The 22,916-nt window shown below is 40.9% G+C and overlaps 1 protein-coding gene across 1 annotated transcript; it reads right to left on the bottom strand.

Annotated features, from left to right (window-relative positions):
- Positions 1-10,855: 10,855 nt before the first annotated feature.
- CCKAR (cholecystokinin A receptor) lies at positions 10,856-17,604 on the bottom strand. Its single transcript, NM_001081501.2, has 5 exons — positions 17,241-17,604; positions 16,247-16,498; positions 14,146-14,407; positions 12,735-12,862; positions 10,856-12,135 (listed from the first exon to the last, which is right to left on the bottom strand). The coding sequence occupies exons 1-5, from the start codon at positions 17,359-17,361 to the stop codon at positions 11,609-11,611; spliced, it is 1,290 nt and encodes a 429-aa protein (NP_001074970.1). The 5' UTR covers positions 17,362-17,604; the 3' UTR covers positions 10,856-11,608.
- Positions 17,605-22,916: the final 5,312 nt, after the last annotated feature.

Genomic DNA, 22,916 nt, shown 5'->3' with positions numbered 1-22,916 from the left:
CTTACCTGCAGAGTTTCAGATATTTCTTTGTTAATAAGACCAATAGAAATTTAGGAAGCTATTTATTCCTTCTGTTTGAGGTAATACTCTAGAAGGGTTACGCGGAACAACTAGAATTGATACCTCATTTTAGCTTTTAATCACAATGGAGAGCTTAAAGAAAAGTTTCTAGGACTTACAAAGAGAAGGCAAATGGACACAGCAGCAAAAGGGTTTAGAGTGGCAGAAATGTGCCACTGCAGAAGAACTACAAGTATGGTACAAAACTTGCTTCACTGTAAGACTACAGTGGGCCCTGAGGTGGTTGTTAAGATGTGGAGAGAAGCGAGAAAAGAAGGGAGAGTTTTGATGATGTAAGCAGATTCTTCTGTCTATAAGGAAATATTACAGATGTATTTTTGAAACATACACAAAGGTAAATGCAATTCTTCGCTATCAAATAGCCAGAAATTCAGCACTGATAGAACTCTGCTGTTTGAAACAGGGACAGTATGGTCAGATTATGTCTCAGAACTGTTTTAAAGACACTTGCAGTCTCTTTCTGGAATGATAAACTGACTTTTCTGGAAGAGAGAAGAAATATAGATCTTTTCTGAGTCTTTGGTGAAAAGAATGGTCACTTACTGAGCATTCATGTTGGCATAGTTGGAAGAAGTAGGATGGTGTTCCTCTTGTATGAAGAAATACAGATGTAAAAAATGATTCAAAGAGGAGTGTCAAATTGCAGGACTGGAGGAAAGAAGTCATTTGGAGGTTTACATGGAACGTCTGTTATTTCAGACCTGGGACAGGGTTACCAAGTAGTTCACTCTTCACAATGCCCTGTGCTTAATTAGCGTGCCCACAAAGAGTGTTTCTGATAAGCACGTGCTTCTGGGTGTAGCATGAGAAGCTACACCGTGTATTACTTATTTCAAAATATGTTGGTATTGATCATGAATTGCGCAATTTGTTGTGTTTGATACAAAGAAGCCTTGATTCTCTGTAGAAGAAAACCATGCTGTCTGAAGAAGCGGTGATACCGTACTCTGAATTTGATGTCATGACTTCATAGTTGTACTTGAAAAATCTAAACAGCTGCGTTAGGGGGAGAAGCACAGACGTGTACAGCCTACGTTTTCTGCCTGGAAGCTGCCTTTTAATAGCTGACTAGCCACAAATGTGTAATTTATCCTTAAAATCTGTAGTCAATTCTGTTTGGACCCCCAAGGTTGGTTTATTTATTTATTCCAATGAGCAAACTTGTTTTAACTTTGATAATTTTGATATAATTGCATCTGTTCAGAGCTAATCCAGTGAAGGTATCTGTGCTGTGAAATGACACATGCTAAAACAATGCTGAGAGCCCCATTGGCGTGCTCATGGTGAACCTGTCAGCAAAGGGCTTCAAACCTGGTTTTGGTCTCAAGGTAAATTTGTGTGGTGCTTTGTGTGTATTTAATTGCAGAGTTCAGTTCAGTGTACTTTCTTGACCTGAAGAAGTATGCCCACGGGGATACACAAAGATGCCAAAAGACAAACGGTTTAACTTCCACTGTTACCATTAATCCCCAGTAATTTTTTTTTTTTTTTTACTTTCCTAAATTGTCTTTTCTGGTATTTGTACTTTTTCGGTTTGTTCTTAGCTGTGTGTGCTTCAAGTTCCATTTCAGCTCTTGTTGCTGACAGTCTGCCTTGGTGGAAACTGGGAGAGGGCGGGCAGGATTCATGGCGGCTGAATGTGGTGCCTCATAGAAAGTAATTGGGAATTGCAAGAAACACGTGAGATATTCAGGAATATTTTTTTATTGTACTCCTTTTGGTTCTAATTAAGTGTTCCTATGGTTTGTCGTTGAAAGTGAGAGTTTTCAAGAAGGATCTCTCGCGGTTGAATATAATCCTGTGGAATCTCTTTGCAAGAGTGAGAAAACGAACTGTGATTAAATGTACAGGTGCTGAGGTGTTACAGACCAGCAGATTGCTGTCATACCAAGCAGGATGTTATACACAACCATTAAAAAGAAACAAATGTGGAATATTGAGAAAGGATTAAATCCGGTATTGACAAAGGAAGCAGCTGGCACACAGTTCTCAGTGAAGGAGGAGGTTGGTTTATCTTTGCCAAGTGAAAATGTCTCGAGTCTGTGCTGTGCACCAGTGACTACAAATGGTAGCGTTTCAAGCCAAGTAGGTTATTCCTGAAGGGCCTGATGTGAGCTGGCCTTTGTGTGGGCACGTGCAAGTGCTCCGAGCATCCTTGTGCTGCCCCATCCCTCTCTTCGCAGTGTGCTCAGGTTTGAGGGGAGATCTGGTGTTTGGGCTCTGCCCAAAGGGATGAGCTCAGTGCGGGAGACTGAGGTTGATGTCAGCTTGCCCGTTCTGTGCATTCCGATGTTTTAGACTTCCAAATCAATTTTTGACAAGCAGTTTCAGCTTGGAGATTTAATAGATATATAAAACGAATGATACGGTCCAGGAAAATGGTCTGTTTTTTATTTAGCCTGTAGGTAATGCTGATAAAGGTGATTCTTTGTTATTTTGAGGGGGAAAATCCAGTTGGATGAGTGTTTAAGCTTTCAAATATGTGTGCCCTACGAGATTCAGAACTTGAGATTATACATTCTGATAAAGTTCTATTTGTGCACATTTTTTTTCAACCTATCAGAACAAGAGCTACCAATATAATGTGTTAAATTAGAAACCAAAAATGTCCTTCTCTCACAGAAAGTTAGGCTGGCAATGCAATAGATTAGGCGAAGTTCATACCTGTATGTGATTATCTTCGCAGCAAGGAGGAGACTTCATGCAGCCAAAACTTGTGTGGTGAGATTTCTCTTTGCAGCTGGTTCCTCCGGCTACCTTGAGAAAATGATATGTGGGTGGTTTTGCCTTTCATTTCTTGGGATTTCAGAAGTTTGTGGACCTGTTTTCCCTTGCGTTACAATCTAACTTCCTTCCTTCCTTTGCCCTTTCTGTCCCGTTGTAACAAGTGCAGGCTTTGCAGCTGGTCCTATTAGAGTGAACACCAACTGCACTGATGTTGATCTTGTTCTTTTCAATTAATGCATCATTTACGTATCAATGAAAATGTCCCTTTTTAAAACGCTTCAGTGCTAGTCAGTTGGTGAAGTGTTCTCACTCAAAGTATGATGAGTTCAGTGCAAATCTCAGACATTTCCCATTAGCCTGCAGAAGATTCACAACCCCAATGCAATGATATCCTGAAGCGAAGAACATTTGTCCGGGTCCCAGACCAGGGCTGAAACAGTGAGTTCAGACCTTCAGTTAAATGTAAGTAGCACCAAATCACTGCATAAGGGGGAAGGAAAGAAGGAGCAGCAGGCGGGAATGCTGGCCTTTAGGCCAGGTTGATGGAAATTTCAGGGCAGATAATTGAGTCATGTAATAGCTGCAGCCTTTCAGGTCTGAATGTTACCTCTTATATAGGCAGCGACTGTCCATTGACTTCTTGAAATCCTTCTAAATATTAGTTAAGGAGTCACTGTGATGGGCTGAACTTATGAAACAATTCTGAAATCTAATAGTGAAAAATTGGGGAAATTAAAATAATTGAATAGACAAATTATAATAAAAACATAATGAGCTGTTGGGCTCGAGCATAACTGCCAACCTTGTTCTCTGGCAATTCATTCATTGTCATGGGTAAACAGCCAAGAAGATCAGGTATAAAATACCAAATGATGTACAAGGTATTTACTGGGGGAACTCAGATCCAAGGTGAGGTCATCTTGAACTTATCTGATCTTAACCAATTTTGTGTTTTACTGGGTCCCATACAGAAAGTAAAAGGACGTGGAAAAGGGTTGGAAAAGAAGCAAGTCTGATCGAGATACTTGCTTTGAATGTGAAGATGGACACAAACTCCACTCGAGTATCACACTAAAGTACAATAATTGTTGCTGTAGGGTTTCAGCATCTATATCCCTGCTCTTTTCCAGTTCATAGGCATTGGTAAAGCCTTGGATCAGTGAGGTCGTGAAGTCTCTCTTCCAGGTAAACCTTCAGTGGAAGTTTCTGGAATGGTAAAAACTGAGATTTAAATCCTTTTTCTGAAGCAGGATCACATAGAGCTAAAACCAAATTCTCTCCCTTCTGAAACCACAAATTCCATCTTGGACTACATGTGTTTTTTCATGCAAAGAAGATTCGCGGTCATTGGTTCATTTCCTTCAAATCTTTTTAATTAGGTATTTTAATAGGAAAATTCTTGATAAACGTTCATTTCACTTCCCAGTTGAACTGTAGTGTTCTAGGAGTGGATTATAGCCCTGTGTTGGAGAAGTATGAATGATTTGGCATTAAGGAACCATTATCTGCAGTGCTTTCAGCCCACAGTAACGATCCGGAGACAGAAATGCTTAAGAATGGATTTGTGTATGAGGGAAGCTGCGCTACTGCACTTCAACCGGCCAGGTGGGACACTTCAGCTTCTGCAGCTTCCCAAAGCCCATCCCCTTCATAAATGAGTTGATGGTCAACAGAGCCTGCTGGAAGCGTTTGAGCAGAAGGATTCTGGGTTGATGCATCTCCGAACAGTGGGAGCAAACAGTTGAAAATTAATACAAATGAAAAGCTTTGCTTTATTCTGGCATCCTTACCCGGACAAAGCTCTCATTGACAACAGAACCTACAGAACAAGCAGGACTGGATGGGATCCCGAGCTGGATCTGGAGCAGAACTGGCTCTTGGAGCATGCAAGGTTTCCAAGTGGTCAGCACCACCCCGGGTATTCTGGCACTTCTATTTGGGATCTTTCTTGCAAGGTTTTATCCCTTTTTGAGGCTCACCAAAGTGCAACAGCAGCAATTGCTTTACTTTTCTGGAAATACTCAGGCAAAATTGCTGACAACAGTTTGTTGTGAGCTGGGTGTGAGAGTGCTGGTTGTGTTGTACTGCGTGCGGAAAAGGAAAATTGCCAAAACTGGAGGCCGGTTATAGGATGGAAAAGAGGTTTATGTTAACATTAACATTGGGAAATGAGGCAAAGGGACCTCAGGCCCCATAGGAAATGTAACAGTTAAAAAAAAGTTTCCAAACAAGCAGGTGAAGGAATGTAACATTTACCAGCCCTCCCTTTTCAAAGCCCTTCCAACCGCTATCTAAGATAACAGCCACACAGGTGGAGAGATCCCACAGCCACAGAGAGGCACTCAGAGCACAAATGCGTTCCTCTGAGAGGACCAAGGACAACGCCAGCAGATAGCAGCTCCTGGCTCCAAGGCAGCGCCTGAAGTTGCGCAGATGGCTGCGTTTGGGCTCCCAGGCAGATGGGGATAATATCAAAGTTCCTCGGTTTGTTTTACGGAGCACTAGATTAGGAAACATTACTCAAACTAAATTTGGAGGGAGCTCAGACGCAACATGAATCAGTGATAAAATTGCATTTTGGTAAGTTTATATTAATTTAAAACCATGCTGCTCCGGGTGGAGTTAGCAGAGTAATTTAATGTACGAGGCACTGTGGTCTAACCACATCTCTGTTTGCAAATTGCCATTAGTGAAGCCGACGAGTGGGAAGGGGACGTGTAGTGGGCTGTTGGTGAACACAAGCACTCTGTGTGAAAGGGATTCAGCAAAAATCGCTGGAGATGGGGCAGGGCTTCGTTTTCAGGGAACGTAGGATTCTAATGCTCACAGTGCTTTATTTATCATTGGCCTCTTTGGGGGTCTGTACTTCTGAGCCCATCAGCTGGCCTAGGACAGAGCAGTACCATACAATGCAGTTCAGATTCCTTGAATGAGGGAACACACGGCACCCAGCTGCCTTCTCTCATCCACAACATGGCTGCGACGGCTCAGAACCAACAAGTGGTGCAAAGATCATCTCAGATTGCCCTTTCTTCCTTTGCTTAATTGCAATGCTCTTGTTTTATTTTCGCCTGCTTTACGAGGCTGAAATTCTCATCATTCACACCCAGCCCTCCAGCTTCTCTCACAGCCCCGTATTCGCTTTTTGCAGAACTACCTTCCCAGCTGCAGGAACATCACTCTCAGTTTTTCCTTCATTCACTGCCTCTCTGAATACCCACTGCTCCCATCGATTCCTTACAAATCTCACAAAAGCAATACAGGACAAAGCTGCAGCCCTGTGGCTTCCTATCTCTCTTTCCATACTGGACCTGGAGCCCTGCCTCCCTCAGCTCAGTGCGCAGCAGAGAAGTCTGCCTCTCTGCTTCAATAAATATTTGACAAACTGATGCAGCGGGGAAGTTATGTTGAATGTCAGTAAACATTTGATGTCTTGTGGAAAAACCCTGCCCTCAGTGGAAATTCTAAGAACATTCGCTACTTTGCTAAAAGCAAGGAAATGCATTCAAAAGGGAAGGGAAAGAAAAAAAGCTTAAAAAAAACAGCAGGGAACGCAGAGCTCTTCCTCGCAGTCTCCCCTGGACTGCATTGTTTTGCTTCAGCTGGTTGACACTATTTAAACAGGTTCCTTATTTAATAAACACAAAGGCACTGAGGTATGTTTTCTGGATCTTTTTCCTAGAACTGCAACCTCAGCATGGCCAGGGTTTGGATACTAGCAGAGCTTTCTTCTCCTAACAAATCCAGCTTGAAGGCCCTGCTTTATAGCTAGGAACTTGCTTCTGCTTTCCTTGTATGTCCCTCCAGCCCTGACTGCATCCCCACAGGGCTGTGTCCACTGCAGGCTCCCCACACTGCAGCGGCCTCCCAGAGTGGGGGACCTGAGATGTGCTGAGTTGGGCATGGCATGTGTGAAACCCGGAGGGGATGCTGTCATGTTCTGCTATCCTCTTGTTCTGCTATAAGGACAGCAAGTTCGTCATAGTGAAAATGAGGATGGGGCTCTGGGCTGAGTTTTGAGTCAGGCTCAAAGCAAGGAAGCAGCTCTCATCACTGCCCATCTCCCTTCTACTTGGCAGTGAAGAGGTGAAGTACAGAAAAAGTCCCATGGCAGGCTTGTAAGCTGCTCAGAAGCTCGTGGTATTCTTGGCTGCAGTAGGCATGGTATTGCCTGCAGCTCAGGAGGGGTGATCCTCCCCCTCTGCTCAGAACTGGTGAGGCTGCACCTGGAGGGTGTCTTGGGGTGGGTCGGGTGGGTTTTAGGAATAGGTTCCCCAGAGGGTGGTGGGCATGGCACAGAGCTGCTGGAGTTCAAGAAGCATCAGGATAGTACTCTGAGACATGTGGTTTGGTTTCTGGGTAGTCTCGTGTGGAGCCGGGAGTTGGAGTTGATCATCCTTGTGGGCCCCTTCCAACTCAGCGTATTCTACAATGCTACGTTCTGCCTGAAGGAGGGGAGGTTCAGGGAGACCCCATCAATGTCTATAAATGCCTAAAGGAAGAGTGCAGAGAGCACGGGGCCAGGACTAGCAGTGCTGGGTGCAAACTGGAACACAGGAGGTTTGCATTCCTGTGCTGTGCAGGTGCTGGCACGGGCTGCCCAGAGGCTGTGGAGTCCCCTCCTTGGAGACGTTCAGAAGCCACGTGGGTGTGGGCCTGAGCACCCTGCTCTGGTGTCCCTGCTGGAGCAGGGATGGGACCACAGGGACCTGGAGGTCCCTTCCACCCCGCCATTCTGTGGTTCTGTGTCTGTAAGAGCAAACACGGCATTCCTAGCAGCAGAACAGTTCTCCCCCAGATACTCTCAGCTCCCAGATAACAATAAGCCCTGTGGCTTCAGCTCAGGGTGTCATCCTTCTGTTGGATGTGAACTGGGTAAGAAATAAAATAAGTAACTGCTGAAATAGAAGGAAATCTATTAAAATTAAATAGTGTTCGCCTGCAGGGGATGGTTCCTACTTGGTTTTTGCTACCTGCTGGTGGTAATGAAGGCATTCTCTCATCTCTCAGTACAGTGGATAGCCAGCATCTCGCTAGCTTGGAATGAGTGCCTTTGTTACACATCTGGGAGCAGCACCAAAGAAAACTCTTTGTGCCATAATTATCTCTGAAGATGCAGATAATAACTCCAAGCGGGGACAGTTTGCCACTAGGCAAACAAAGCAGAAGCATTACCATTCAAGAACGTTTCCTTTGCATTTTTCTTCCCTGTTAGGCTGCCTTGGATATCTACCAAGTGTTGCAGGAGAAAAAGACAAAAACATAGTGCCAGAAATGGGACTTTTATAGATGACTTAGGCAGAAATTCTGGGATTTTTTAGGCACAAGCTAATATGATGTGGAGGCTGCTGATGAGAGAAGAGCCAAGGAATGGCTGTGCTGCGGACAAATATGCACAAAGCAAGATGGAGAGGAAAACGGTGGTCGGAGGGTGAGCAGGTGGTTGTCCTATAGGCACATGAAGGGTGTGAGATTCCATTGATCTATGGCATGTGATGCTGTAATAAAAAGATGATTGACTCTCCTTCGTATAATCCTTGCTTGGAGCCAGTCATTTTGATCTTTCTTTTCTCCCCTCTGAGAACAGACAACTTTCACCACTAGGAACCTTACGTGTAGCTCACCATCCATTCAGTTCAGACTGAGAAAGAAGTCCTGAGAAGTGGAAGAAGAAGTAAGTACATCCTTTGAGTCCAGTGACACTCCATATGTACCTTGATCTGTACAGATCTAACAGAACTACTCTGTTACCCAAGAGTAATGGATATCTGAGAAGATAAAGGGGGTGTGATCCTTCATCTGTTTGTCTGCTCCTGCCTGAAATGTGCTGCAAGCTGTAGGAGGGCTGTGATCAGTTGGCATTCACAGGGGACAATGTGTGAACACAAGCAGGGTTGTGCAGCTGTGGGACCGCTGGGAATGGGCAGGAAGGAGATGAGGAGAAAGGAGAGAAAAGTTTAAGAGATTTATGGGCATTTTATATCTGAAATGTGTTGTTTGAGTCCTTTGCTGTTAGTCTGCTCCATCTAGGAGGTAGCTTGCCTTTGGTACCCCTGCTGCAGGTTGTCAAAGTAGGCTTGTGGGATAGGATTTCTCCCTCAAACACCTATAAACAAATGATGTTCAAATAAGACAACTTTAGGTTCCCTTCAGTTTGTTACCAACCTGTTCTGCTCACACTTAATGATGAACACAAATTTCCATCGAGAGCAGTATCTGAATTAAAGGTGGTGGGAGGACTCCGTGGCTGCAGTGAGGGGAGGTCTGAAGCAGGGAACTTTCCACTGAGATGCACAAGCGTTGCAGAAAGGCTGAAGTTCCTCCAATGCTGGGGGATGGAGTGGAGACAACAAAATGATTCTGTATGAAAGAAGGGGACAGACTCTTGGCCAGGATCTGTGGTGACAGGACAAGGGGAAATGGTTTCAAACTAAAAGAGGTTTAGATTGGATATAAGGAAGAAGATTTTTAAGGTAAGTGTGGTGAGGCACTGGAACAGGTTGCCCAGAGAGGTGGAGGTGGAAGCCCCATCCCTGGAGACTTTCAAGGTCAGGCTGGATGGGGCTCTGAGCAACCTGATCCAGCTGTAGGTGTCCCTGTTCATTACAAGGGAAGATGGGTTTGATGGCCTTTGAAGGTGCCCTCCAACTCAAACAATTTTATGAAAATGACTGAATTGCAATATTTCATCTTAAAAACTTAATTCCTGCTCTGTGTTGGAATTGGATTAAGGCTCATTTCTCTGGGAGCTAGGCTAGAGAGCTGATGTTCTTATGCTTTAGAGTAAAATGTAAGTTTGAGAATAAAATGTATGTTAAATCTTATCCTAAAACCGATGTTTCAGTGTGTAGTTAGCAATATTCAGACCCAGTGTATCATTAAAATGTGATTTGTTGTACATAAGCAACAGCTATAATACAGCCAGGCTTTCAAATGCTATGGACTATTCAAGAAATCTCATTTTCTGCCCTCACTCTTCCTCATCAACCCAGAAGCAGCTGAGCTTGTTCCTTCAGTGTCAGCAGGAGGACGGGTTTGCAGAGGGTCTCATCCTGCAGCCTGAGCTGGAGTAAAGTTTTCATTTCACTGTTACGAACTAAATCCCGTAATTTAATTCAGTAGGTATTTGCAAAAGGTCAGATAGACGTTGGTAGTCTCAGCAGTTCCAGGAACAGCGCTGCTTTATTAACATGGCAGGCAAAATGTTGTTTCTATGGATTGTGCATAAATAGTGTTTAGAATTTTAGTTTAATTTCCTGTCTGTGAGCAAGCTGGATGCAAAATAACCTAATAGCTGAAGTTGTATGCTAAGTTATATGGGGAAGGCACTGTGGGCAATAACCGAGCACAGAACATGGCTCTGGGTGCTTGAAACTCAAACTCTATTTCCAATTTAAAATCATTCTGTAAAGAGATCAGATTTTTCTGATTAAAACCTTGAGAGTGGTTATATTTAATATCCACATCTTCATTCCATGCAGTAGTCAAATTTAATCTCTGTCTAATAAGAATTTTTTTTTAAATGATATTGACTCAGCTAGGAGTGGGAAGCGTCTCCAATGGGATATTTTCACAGAACAAAATAGATTATCTGACTTCTCCTGCCCGGCTCCACTGAGCGCCCAGCCTTGCCCATACACTGCACAGGGAAGAGATTGAATTCCTTGCTCGGTAGAACAGCAGTAATCACAGCATTAAAAGATTTTCCTGTGTTGAGTCTGTTTGCAAGTATGTGCAATTGGAAAAATGGTTCCAAAGTTAAGAAAATCCCCATGCTCTGTGATGAAATCTTTCAGTCTGTGCTCATTTTGTGTGCTGTTTCTGCTCTCCTGCATCTCATGGCTTTTATTTTGCTGTGTGCAGCACCAGACCAGGAGCTGACTGCGAATGCATTTGTGCAATGTATTGCTACTGCGGGCATCGTTCCAGGCCTTCAGCCTTATCCCTGTGCTCCCCAGGGTGGCAATTTCCACGTGAGCCTTCAAGGCTGAGCTCACATCTGCCCTTTACATGCGTGGGTGCTCGCAACTGCAGGGAAGAAAGTCACTTCTCTGTGCTTGCTCTGTTTTTTTTATTCAAAACAAAGATACACTTAAATGATGGTAATTTATCATAGGTTATTGCCAGGTGAAGAATGCTTTCCGTCCACATTTGAAGTCATCAGTATTTATTTTTGTTTTGTTTAGAAAAAAAAAAAAAAAAAAAAAAACAGTTTCACTTGAAAGCATTATTTTCACATGGACATGCCCATTCTCCCCACCCCAAAATGCTTGTACTTGACTATGGCACCAGCATGATCTCGATACGTATTAGCTCAGCTAAAATAATGTGAAAAAAGTACTTCAAATGTAACTGAATGATTTTGATTGTAAGGCAGAGATACTGAAGTGAAGACTAAAATACATTTATTTGTGTTTGAGGAGAATCTATTGGCATCTTGGACGTTTTTGGAGGTGCTTAGAAGTGCAGCTGAATACTGAGCTAAACTGCTGATGTTAAAGAACACCAATTTTTTTACAGGAGAATTTATGACAAATAGACCATCTTCTAAGGCTTTTTATAAAGTCCCTTGTCTTCAAAGAGCCCTCTTCCTCCTTTGTACTTTTGAAGGGAAAATGATATAAAGCTCAGACAGAGACAGCATCCATTTCCCATGAAGTTCTCACAGCGTTTACTGTCAGCTGAAGTGTTTCATTACCTTGGAACTAAATCATATCAACTAATGCCACAGCCACTTCCCAAGACCAGACGATGTCCACTTGAATTTCTGTGGGCCACTTGTAGCCCCTTCTGATGCAGCTCAGGGGGGTGCAGACATGTTCATGTGTGTGTAAGAGCACTTGGAGAGCGAAGCCCTTGTCGTCTTCCCCTCCTCTTCATCACCAACCTCTCCTCTAATCACAGGCGGCTTCTGCTTAGCGCAGCAGGTGAAAGTGGCTAGAAAACCCATGCGGAAACGCTTGTTCATGAAGCAGTATATGATAGGGTTCACGCAGGCAGAAGTGTAGGACAGCAGGTGGATAAAGGAGATGGGAGCTCCCGAGAGATGCAGGTCTGCGGAGGCGGTGTCAAATGCGCGCCAGGCGTTCACGCTGAAGATGGGAGTCCAGCAAATGAAAAACAAAACCACTATCACCATCAGCATGCGGATGACAAGTTTCTTGGCCATCAGGTTGGCAGAAGAGCTGCTGCTTCTCACCCTGTCTATTTTGCTGTTGCTCATAGTAGATAGCTGTTGCAACGGCACTTTCCTTTTCCTTTTGGCTTTGTGCAGGTAGCACCCGTCTCCATCCTCGTATTTGGCGATGCTGGTACTTCCTTTTCTTTCTGTACACATAGAGGAATGCTTAAATAGTTGACAAAACGTCTCCGAATAGCGTTTCAAATTACAAAAAGAAGAATTGGATTTAAGCCTAAATAAATAATATAACTCACAGCTGAACAACTGCTTCAAAAAGCACTGTCCCAGCTTTGCACCACTCATGTATCAGCTGCTCTGTGTCTGCTGGCCACCAGTATTCTCACATCATTATTGCACACAAAGCGATGCAACAGAAGACACTGTTTGTTCCAGTATTTGCCTAAGATAGTTTTCAAAATATTATGCTTCTATTCTAATTTGACAATTCTATTGTGAACTTTACTGACAGAAACGGTCCTAATCCACAGCCAGAAAAATATCCTGACGTTTCTATAACAATTTTAAATTTAAAGCTTCCCACCTAGAATGATAGCAAACAAACCATAGGTGAAGAATTACTGGCAAGAGAATAACGGAATCACCTCAGTCAACAAATAAATGCTCCTGACTGAAACAGATGATAAGCATCATTTTTACAAATAGAAAATTTTGCTTATAGTGGCCTCAAGATGACTGCTCACATCTTCAACTCTAACTTAAAAAAGTAACTGAAATGCACTGTTACCTCTTGAAGATCTTCTCTGGCTGGTATCAAATTTTATTCCTCTGTAGAGTTCCAATGAAATGAGGCCATACGCAACCATCATTATTATCCCAGGTATAAGAAAGAGTATGAGCAGCAGGAAGGTGTACCTAAGGAATCAATAGATGGACAGAGACTGAGGAATAGTGCAAACCTTGTTTTTTCCACAGGTTCCTGTGGCCTTGCAGAAGGACAGGAGCGGTTGTTGATCCTCAGAAGAGCCCCTGGTACTGGCTTGCAGTACTGAGCTGAGGTTTAGCTGGTGTGGGCTTCCTTCCCATGGGTTGTGGCACCTACTGGAGGGTTGGAGGAGCCACCATTGGGGTTCCTATCCCTGCGGCTGTGCAGAGCCCCTGGGACTGGCAGACTGCTCTTAAAGGGGAGTGCCTTTTTGCTTGGTTGCACATCAGTGTGTGTTGCTCTCTTACGTAAGGCATTGAACATAGCTTCTCTAATGTGACTAAAAAATGGGGAAATCATTCTGTTTAAACGTTCAGGAGCCTACATTTCTCCTGCCCCTTTGGAACTTGGGTGCAAACTCATTAACGTATCTTTGAGTCTGTAGTGATGCCTCATAGGAGAGAAGTTTGACCTGTATCCTTCCTCCTCACCTGCACTCACACTGACAGACCCCTGAGGCTATTGAAAGCATCAATATGACTTTAATGTGAATAGTGCATACTTTAATCTTGTTCCCACTTTCAATTGACCTTCAGGAGCAAGAAAAAAACAAAATCTTACATCTTCTCAGCACCAGTTGAAGCATTTGATCATCGTGCAAGGACACAATGTCAAAACAATATTGCTGCTTGATGGTGCTACTGTTTACTTAGCCTGTCTGGAGGTGTACGACCTAGAGCTCTAACCCTCTCCTCATTTCTCTTCCCCTCTTCTCTTCAAATAACCAAAAAGGCTGAGTTCTCAAGAAGGGCATTTACAGTCTCTCCAAGTTTTCAAATTCTACTTATCTCCTTCAGAGGACTTTCAGATGCAAATATTAACAGGCAAGGTAGCACACAGAAGGGAGCTTGTGTGTGTTTTTCTGAGATTAACGAAGATTTCTCTGAAAATATTGAAGTTTATGCTTTAATGAGTTGAAGCAGAGGTATTCTGACTTGATTAATGACAGATGTTTTCTTTACAGCAGGGGCTTAGCAGACCAGTGTGAGAATCATCACCATGTTAGGTGTCCTTGCTATGACAAGGCAAACATTGTAAAAGAGTCGAAATGTAAGCAGCTTAAAAATAAGATTTTTTTTCTATAAATAAGCTTGAGAGAAGCGTACGTGTTTCCAGATGGTTAATGCTTAATTTTCAATAGGCTTAATGCTACCATGAAATCCTGTTTTCCACTGGATAATTATGCATTTGCTTAGAGTCGGATAAGTCTTACCAAGACTGCTGAATGACATCACTTGGCCAAAGGAGCCGACACATGTTGGCTGTGCTGTTGTTGTACTTGGTGAAAGGGACCAGCTTGCTGTAAATTGGATATGGTGACATGATGGTAAAGGAAACACACCAGGTAGCAGCAATCACTTTCAAGGCATGGGATTTTGTCTGCCAGACCCTGGACTGAAGAGGTTTGCAAATGGCACTGTACCGCTCCAAAGAGATGGCAACGAGGTTGAATGTAGACACGCTCACAGAGATACCTGCACATAGAAAACAGAGTCAAAGGTTATTCCCTTGTTTAAAATGCTTCTGCTGTTTTCAAATGATCTTGCAAACTTTCTATATGAACATAGAAAAAACACATATACAGCAAGCTGTTCGTAAGTGAAATTATTTATAAATAACATCCTGATTAAGTTAGTGAAGAGTGTGTAGAAAATGGGTCTTGGTCTCCATGCTGATACTCCTGCTCATTGCTCTAGTGCCAAAAGAAAAGATTCATTCATTCAAACCATGAAATTCTGAAAGCAGAAGGAAGGCACTTTTCCTTCTAATTCTTCTTTTTCCTACTGTGGTCTATACACCAGAGTAATTGTTCTTCATTTCAAATCAGCATTTTAAATAGTGGGATTTTGCTAATACTCTTTCAACACAGAGTGCTGCAGTCCCTATTCTATTGCTTTAATTTTTTACTTGTCCTGCTTGATTGGTGATCTGATTTCCTCATTCAACTGAATTAAATATTTCCTTTTTTTTTTTAATTAGATGCTAATGGAGTTAAAAAAGCAGGAGAACTGAAACGATGAAGCCAAACCTTTATCCTTCAAGTGTCCTTTATTTCACCTGCTCATATGTTATGAAATACAATGCAATGTTCTGTATTTCTGTCACTGAAGCATCTCAGTTTACCACTGCAGGATAATAGATATTTTTGCTTGATTTTACAACAATGTTTTCTTCCTTTGTATGAACTTTAATTTTTATGAATGCTCTGATGTCAGTCAAAATATGAAATACTGGTGTCTTAATGTTACCTTTTGCTTTACACAAATCATATGTAATTGAATATGTCTTCTTACATCTTAAAATTCAAGAGTAAGAGCATAGGTGATAGAATAGTTGTCAATGCCTATTTATCTATAGAAGCCTCTTAACCTGAGATGCTAAAGGGAAATATCCATGTTCTGATTCTTAAAGTAAGACCCCTTCACAGCTGAAATGTGCAGAATCGGAAATATTTCAGTGGATTATTATAACCTTACAAATTGTGAAATCAGAGAAAGACGCCACTGCTTAGGTAAATTTTTATGACGTTTATGGCAGCAATTCATTATAACTGTTTAAACACAGCCTTTATTTGTACTGGTTCTATCTACAAAAAGATGTTGATTTCCCATTCCTAGTTTAGGTGTGTACTTTCACATTACATCAAAGTTCTCAAGGGCGTAAGTTAAAGGGTCACAGTGCTGGCATTTTGAAACTCCTGGCTCAGCCTCCACAATCAAAAGGGGTACAGCACAGCATACAGAGGTGTGTCTTCCCAAAGTCAGCCTGTAAGAGCTGTATATGCACAGCCTGCATGTTTTGGTCTACTGCTGACCTCAGATCTGACCTGATCTGTTCTTACAAAGCCCTTGCTCTAACATCCAGCTCTGCAGATTGTACCTACTTCTGCTTCTGACTATTTTTGTCCTTTCAGGTACCACTGCTAACAAAAAGCTGTGTAGTGAGGACTGTACAGACCGTTACAGACTATACAGATCATTCTGACGGATGATCTGGACGCTGCTAATAGTTCTGTCAGTGATAGGTAAGAAAGCGTATGTGCCAGGTTCCTCGTTAAAGCTTCTTTGTACAAAACACTTCACACTTCACCTGATACAGTAAAACACCTCTGTGTGCACTTAAAATTAACTGAGTGTCTCTGTGTTTTGCTGGATCAAGCTTAGGAAACCAGATCTATAAATATGTGCCCTACAGAGTTGTTTCTTGATTTTGGTAACTGTTCAATAGCAGATAGAAAAAATCGGGTCCTTAATGACCTTCTCACATACCCCACTGGTTAATATTCAAAACAAGAGTAAACTTCCAAGACTCACCCATGAAGTAAGTGGCAGTTTTGCAAACAGTGCTTCCAAAAATAAAATCTTTCAGCAGGTTGGGAATGAGGGTGAATGGCATGCAGAAGAGGCAGAGCATTAAGTCACTGACTGCCAGGGACAGCAGAAATGTGTTGGTGACCGTTCTCATCTGTTTGTTTCTTATCAGCACAGTGATGACCAGAATGTTCCCCAAAACGCTGAGCAGAAATATCAAACAATACAGCAGGATCCGGATTATCTGATGCAAATCTGGAAATAGTCACAGAGAGAAATCAGGTATGAAGTATACAGATCATAGACTATGATATGATTCATCCTTTAATCAGAAGGTACACCCTTTCAAAAGCCTGCCTGGTTTTAGTTTTGCTGAGGTTTATGCCTTTATACAAATCAGTGGAAGTTCTGAAATTCTTAAATGTATTTTGATCCACCTGAATTGCATAACTTTAAGATAGGACACATACAGTGCACTTCTGAAGAGCCAGATACAACTTCTGAAGAGCATGTTCTGCTCTAACTGCTTAATGTGCACTGCTCATTCACCACAAAAATTCCTCCATTCGTGTGAAAGCAAGAAATGACACAGTAATCAAAAACGTTTTAATACAGTGATGATTATTTCAATCTCATAGTGTTATAATTTCATATTTAATCTCTTTCACACGTGATGTCAGATCACATAACTCCAATGCTATGTATTTTCTCAGAGTCAAAATCATGTTCCTCCATGCCCTTCAAAAAGCTGTTTACATTTTGTACCCAATGGTCCTACTGTCAGTTTTCCATTCTAACCCAATTTTGCTCCAGTTGGATGTTTATCTTGGAAAACCAGTACATACTGAACTCTTTCCTGCCTGTTTCTCATCCTAACTTATCAGCAAGTAGTTGATTTTGCATTCCCCCACAGAAAAAGCCTTGTCTGTCTGTTTCTCTCTATGCTTGCTTCCAGCTAGAATTAAAACTGCCTGAAAGATCCATTTTCTATACCTACCTTTAGAAGAATAAGGTGGATCATCCACACAGTAAAAAGTCTCATTTTCCAAGAGGATATCACACAGCAAAGCAGTGATGTTGGTACTGTTCTCAAGGAAGCTAGCATCAACTATTTCCATCCTTCAGGATCCACAGGTTAGCTGCTATGAAGAAGGCTGGTTTGTAACTATCTGCCCATTCTTTCAGTAAACAAATATCTTCTGAATGAAGTCTCCAAGAGGAATACGAGAGAGGCAGAGGTGCAAGTAAGCTCTTTAACCATCCATCAGGAACGCTCTGGTCAGGCTGAAAAAGATTTATGCCATACGAGGCAGTTTAGAAAAGCAGGGCAAGCACGCAGACACACATTCAGACATATGCACACATGCACACATCCCCTCCTGTACTTTTTTAGATCCACCCTCTTCTGTTACTGGCCTACTGTTGGGATTATAAACAGACTAGAAAAAGATTACAGTGTTAACCCCTTGCAAGGTTGCTTCTGCTCACGTCTCTGCAATATTTCTCAGAGGGAGGTTGCTGTGCCACAGCCAATAAATCACAACCGGTGAGTGATGAGAGTGATAAATCCGTCTCTCAACCAACACCACTTAAAATGTCCAGAGGAATTAAATAAACAGGCACAGAAAGGAAAAATAACACCAAGATTTTGCATGCTTTACACCAAAGTGATTTTTTCTTCGCATTTTTCAGAACACACTGAAGAATGTGTATGCAATTGACTCAGGAAAACAAGAGCAGTTACATCTATCTCATTTAGCGAAGTGCTAAGTTCATAGTGAAGATTTTCATGTCCCTGATCCAAAGCCCAGTAAGGCCACAAGCGCCAGTGTTCCTGGATTGAGCTCTATGGACGTATACCATTAGAACTATTGGCTAATATAAGCAGAAGCCTAGACATCTCTTCAGTGCAAGGGCTTCTATTTGACTTGTAAACTTGAGCTGCTGAAATACTGCACATTCATTACGCATTAGTGCAAAATGCAACAGCCTTGACTGTTTAAAAGAAGCCCTTTCCTCTGAGTTCTGCTTTGTGAATATGTAAACACTGTCCTCTCTGGTGCTCCACAATGTCCTGGACTTTCAGCATAACAGTGGATTTAAGATCTCTTCTTAAATACACAGGACAATAATAGGTTCCTAGTAGCAGGTTCCTGACCCCTTAAAGTTGATATTCAATGACTGGAAGTCCTGGATTTCTTTTCCACGCTCTCCAACCTTGGCTTACAGTGCCATATCTGGAAGGGGCATGCAGGAGAATAGATTGAAAAGTTCTGATTTCTAAATTATCTTTTCTGTAGCACTTCTATTATAGTAATTTCCTTTACATACTCTTGCAGTTGTATTGTGTTTTTCTTTTGTTTGTTTGTTTTGTTTTAATCTGAGACAAAACAGGCTCAAACTTGCAAACAGGATGTGCAAAATGTAACTGTCTCATCAGAAGGAAACATTCAGTCCAGTAAAATTCATTTCCAGCCTCAAGGGTATATCACAGTGGTAGAAAATTAATCCTACTTTTATCTTTCTACTTGTTGATTTCAAAAAATTATATTGAAGAAATAGAAGTTGAATTTTGTCTCCATTTTTGCAATAATTGATCACTGAGCTTGTACTTTAAGTGCTGAACTCTGAAAAATCTTGTCTTCTTTTAGCTGCCTAATTCAGCTTTAATTTTTTGGTATATTTTAAGGACTACATTGATGGGTGCTATTAACCAACCACTCTCTTGAATGACAATTTTGCCTATTTAATTAAACACAGATTTTTTTTTTTCAGATTTAGTTTTGAATTCTAGTTCAGATTATTTTGAATAACAGTTCAGATTTATTTTGTATTATTCCAGTATTTCAAAGTATTATAATATCCCAAACGTCTGAGTGGCAGCTGAGACAGGCATTGATTTGGTAGTCGTAATCCACAGAAAAAGTCACGGATACTTTTTGGAAAGGACTTCTGGATTTAGATCGCTCTCTCACTCTTCAGAGACAGCAAGATGCAGAAAATCTAGTCTAAGATGCCAAAACTTCTGGTTAACAGCTTCTTTTTCCTTTGAAAATTACTTCCTACAGAAGAAAAATCATAACAGAACAAACTCAGACCAAATTTTGTAGCACATACCTGCCTTTCTAAGATGTGCCTTGCTTTCAGTATCTGCATCCGAGTCATTTCTCTTAAGTCTTTAAATTTTAGAGCAGTCATAAAGCAGCATTCAGTCAGAACGCTTTTTCTGTCTGAGACCTTTGCATGTCAAAAGAAGCTATTATAATTATTTTCAATTATAATAATACTCTGACCTGCTGCAAACCACAGGCTGGATAATTGTGTTTAGCAATTCCTTTACTGGATTAAATAACCTGTAATGGAGTTAGAGTCTTTCTGTAAGCAAGATGTCAAATTGTTGTTCTGAGCTTATTTTTAATGTGGAAAAGATCTTTCTGGTTTCCTGGCACCTTCTATTAGATCTGTGTTAGAGAAATGATTGGATGTGTTTTCAGCTTCGTTTATGTTGACTGGTATTAGCAGTATTTCCTTCATTACTTTTTACCAGATGTATTGCTGCTTGGAGTTGGATTCTTTCTCAATTCATTTTTCATCTACAGCTTTTATACTGGTTATACCACTGTACTCTCGGGGTTAGTTGCTGGTGTTCTGATGAGTTATACATTGGTTTTTTTCCTGTGCCTTGAGGAAGCAACGGTATATTAAATAGAAAGATTATTTTTTCTGTATGTTGTTAGCTATAGACTGAGACTGAGAACGTCTGCTGGGCTTCCAGATCTGCTGGACTAGATTTCTAAGTGTCTTCTATGAAGACTCCAGGGAATAACCAGAGTGAGTTGTCTCTCAGTGCATCATTACAGTGAATTACCATTCTGAGCCAAGTTCTCCATACCTGTCATGACTTTATCACGTCTGAAGAACATGAGGTTAGTTATTCATTCCTTGAGTGTGAGCTGTTTCATATCTTCCATGAGCACTGTGGCCCGGATCTGAACCTTTTCTAGTTCATGTACAGTTTTTCACAGGTGCTAACAAATGAAGATAAACCAAGGATTTTAATAATGACATATTGAATTTTTGTGGGTTTTTTTCTTTCTCTGTTCCTTTCCTAATAATTCCTGTAATCCCATTTGGCTTTTTTTATAACTACTGAGAACTGAACTGATGTTTACATGGAAGAATAATATCGTAACTACAGCAATCTCTTTCTTTCTTAGTGATAGCTTGCTTAGAGCTCCTCACTATTCATGAACAGTTATGTTGGTTTTCTACATTGCAGTGATTTTTATACTCCCTGCTTTATCAGGAAGGACTTCCTGCACCTCTTCAAAGTCAGCTTTTGCTTCTTCTCTCCTTGACTGATCAAGCATCAGCAGAAAACTCTTTCATCTCACTCCTTTTTCCATTTTGTGGTACATTTCTAAAAGTGATGAATAGCTGAGGCAAGGCTTCCTATGGGGCTCCATTCATAATTCCTTTTCACATCTACTTTTTATGTTGTTCCCTGTTTCACTCTAAAACAGTGGCCTCCTACTTGCCTGTGATATCTCTTTACTACTGAAATACCACTTCTATGACTCTCCTGGTTCTTTCTGGCATCCAAATCCATGTCAGCTTTGATACCTCAGCCTAGATTAGTATTTCAAGACTTTTTGCAAACACTGCTTGCTGCATATGTTGAATTATCCAGGGCTCAGGAAACTCCTGCTGGAGAAGCAATGAAGATACAAACCCAGAAGTGATACAGCAGCTCACTAACATGGGCTATGCCCTTAGCACAGTGTAGACAATGTTCTACATTAAAGAAACAAAACACAAAAACCTGAAGCATTCATGAAAGTTAGGACTGCCATTAAAAACTCTGTAGTGTAGACAAGTGTCCAGAGATTTGTATGTGTTATTACAGTACCCACTAGATTTATTTCTGCGGATGCCAGGTTTACAAACTGGCTCTTCATCTCAAAGGTTTTCACTGTGACTCTGTTTAAATATTGGCACTACGTTTGCAAGAAGTCATATTTAATAATTTTACTGTTTCCTTTAGAACTTCTGGACGAATACCATCTGGTCCTGGACTGAGCTGGATTCAGTATCTGCTGGCTAAATTGCCAGACTAAATGAGTAAGAATTTGCTATGAACTCAGCTCCCCTTTTGGAGCTGATTTCTGCATAACATACTAAGATCAAATATTTCTTGTTTTTCTAGGCATTTTTTGCATAGATTTACTCAAATGTACAGCCAATAATCTCAGTATTTGGACAGTTTTGAGTTGCCTTTTCAACATAATTTCTCTCTAACACATTTGACTAATTGCATGATGATAGATCACTCTCTCTCAGGCTGATCAGTATCATTTCATTGTCTCCACACAAGCTTTAAGATAAAGAAAAAAGGAAACCGTTTTAATGAAATGCTTGCTAATCATAAATATCATTCTATTATTTAGGAGAAACAAAAATTAAATGGTTGTTCTATCATACCATTATTTGGGATGTTGGGAATTTTAGGTAAGAAATTCCTTAGAGTAGGCTTGTTAACTACACTGATTTATTAATAAAATTGGCTTTTATAATTAAGAAATAATATAGGTATCATAGTAGCATAGTGAACCTCTGCAGGTAGTCTAGAGAAATGTATACAATGTTTTCCCCAATATTTGAGGAAGAAAAGGCCTGATTACTCTGATAACAAAAGGATCTGAGTTGTTTTTTTTAATTTTAATTATATATATTTTTCTGTTACATCAAATGATGAACACACTCGTTTAGTAGCCAAAACAGGTAGTGTGCTCTGTCACTTCATGCTATGTGTACAATACTTTTCTTATCCAAAATCAAAAAACATCTATTTACATTTTCCTCACAGTTTTTCTTGAAGGATAAGTATCTGTTTTCTTCATTAATTTACCAAAGACTTTTACTTATTCTAAATAGAAAGTCTACTTGTAAAATTATGAACTTGGAAAAGCTTAGCTCTGTCTTCTGTGATACCTACAAACAGATTTGGGTTTGTTGCCAGATCTTTCATTTGTCTTGGCAAATGAAATAAGATAAATGAAATAAGATAAATGAATTAGAAGAAATATATATGAAAAGTCACAATCTAGTTCTGTTCTCAGAAGAGTTATGCTGGCATAAGGCCATTGATTCTGTGGAATTACTCTCATAAACTACAAGGAGATTTGAATTAGGCCACACTTTTGGAGAACTCATGAAATTCTCAGGAACACATCTATTTAATTACATTTATTTAAAGTTTATTACATTCAGGTAGTTTTTTTTTCAAGGTGATCCGACCTTGAGCCCCATTAGGTTTTCAGAGTAACTGCTGTCAAGACCAGTTTATTTAATACTCATCCAAACTTACCAATGTAAGGGTGAAAAACATGCATCACGACACCTATGAGATAATGCTCTACAGCAAGTAGTTTTTGTTAGTAGACCTTAAAGAAATATACAAAAGATGTTATTTATTTTAACCGCAGTAACTATGAGTTCCAATTTAGAGATGAAAAAATGAAGCCTAGGGAAGTGATTTGGCACAGGTCACTCAATGGGCCAGTGTAAGTGTTTACAAAAGAAAATAAACCCTTCAGGCTCTTTGTGGTCTTCCTCTGGATCTGCTCTAGCAGCTCTGTGTCTTTCTTGTGCTGGGGGTACCATGCCTAGATGT

Source organism: Gallus gallus, chromosome 4 (genome assembly GCF_016699485.2).
Source record: "Gallus gallus isolate bGalGal1 chromosome 4, bGalGal1.mat.broiler.GRCg7b, whole genome shotgun sequence".
Lineage (NCBI taxonomy): Eukaryota > Metazoa > Chordata > Aves > Galliformes > Phasianidae > Gallus > Gallus gallus.
This window is presented reverse-complemented; position numbering and strand designations above follow the sequence as displayed.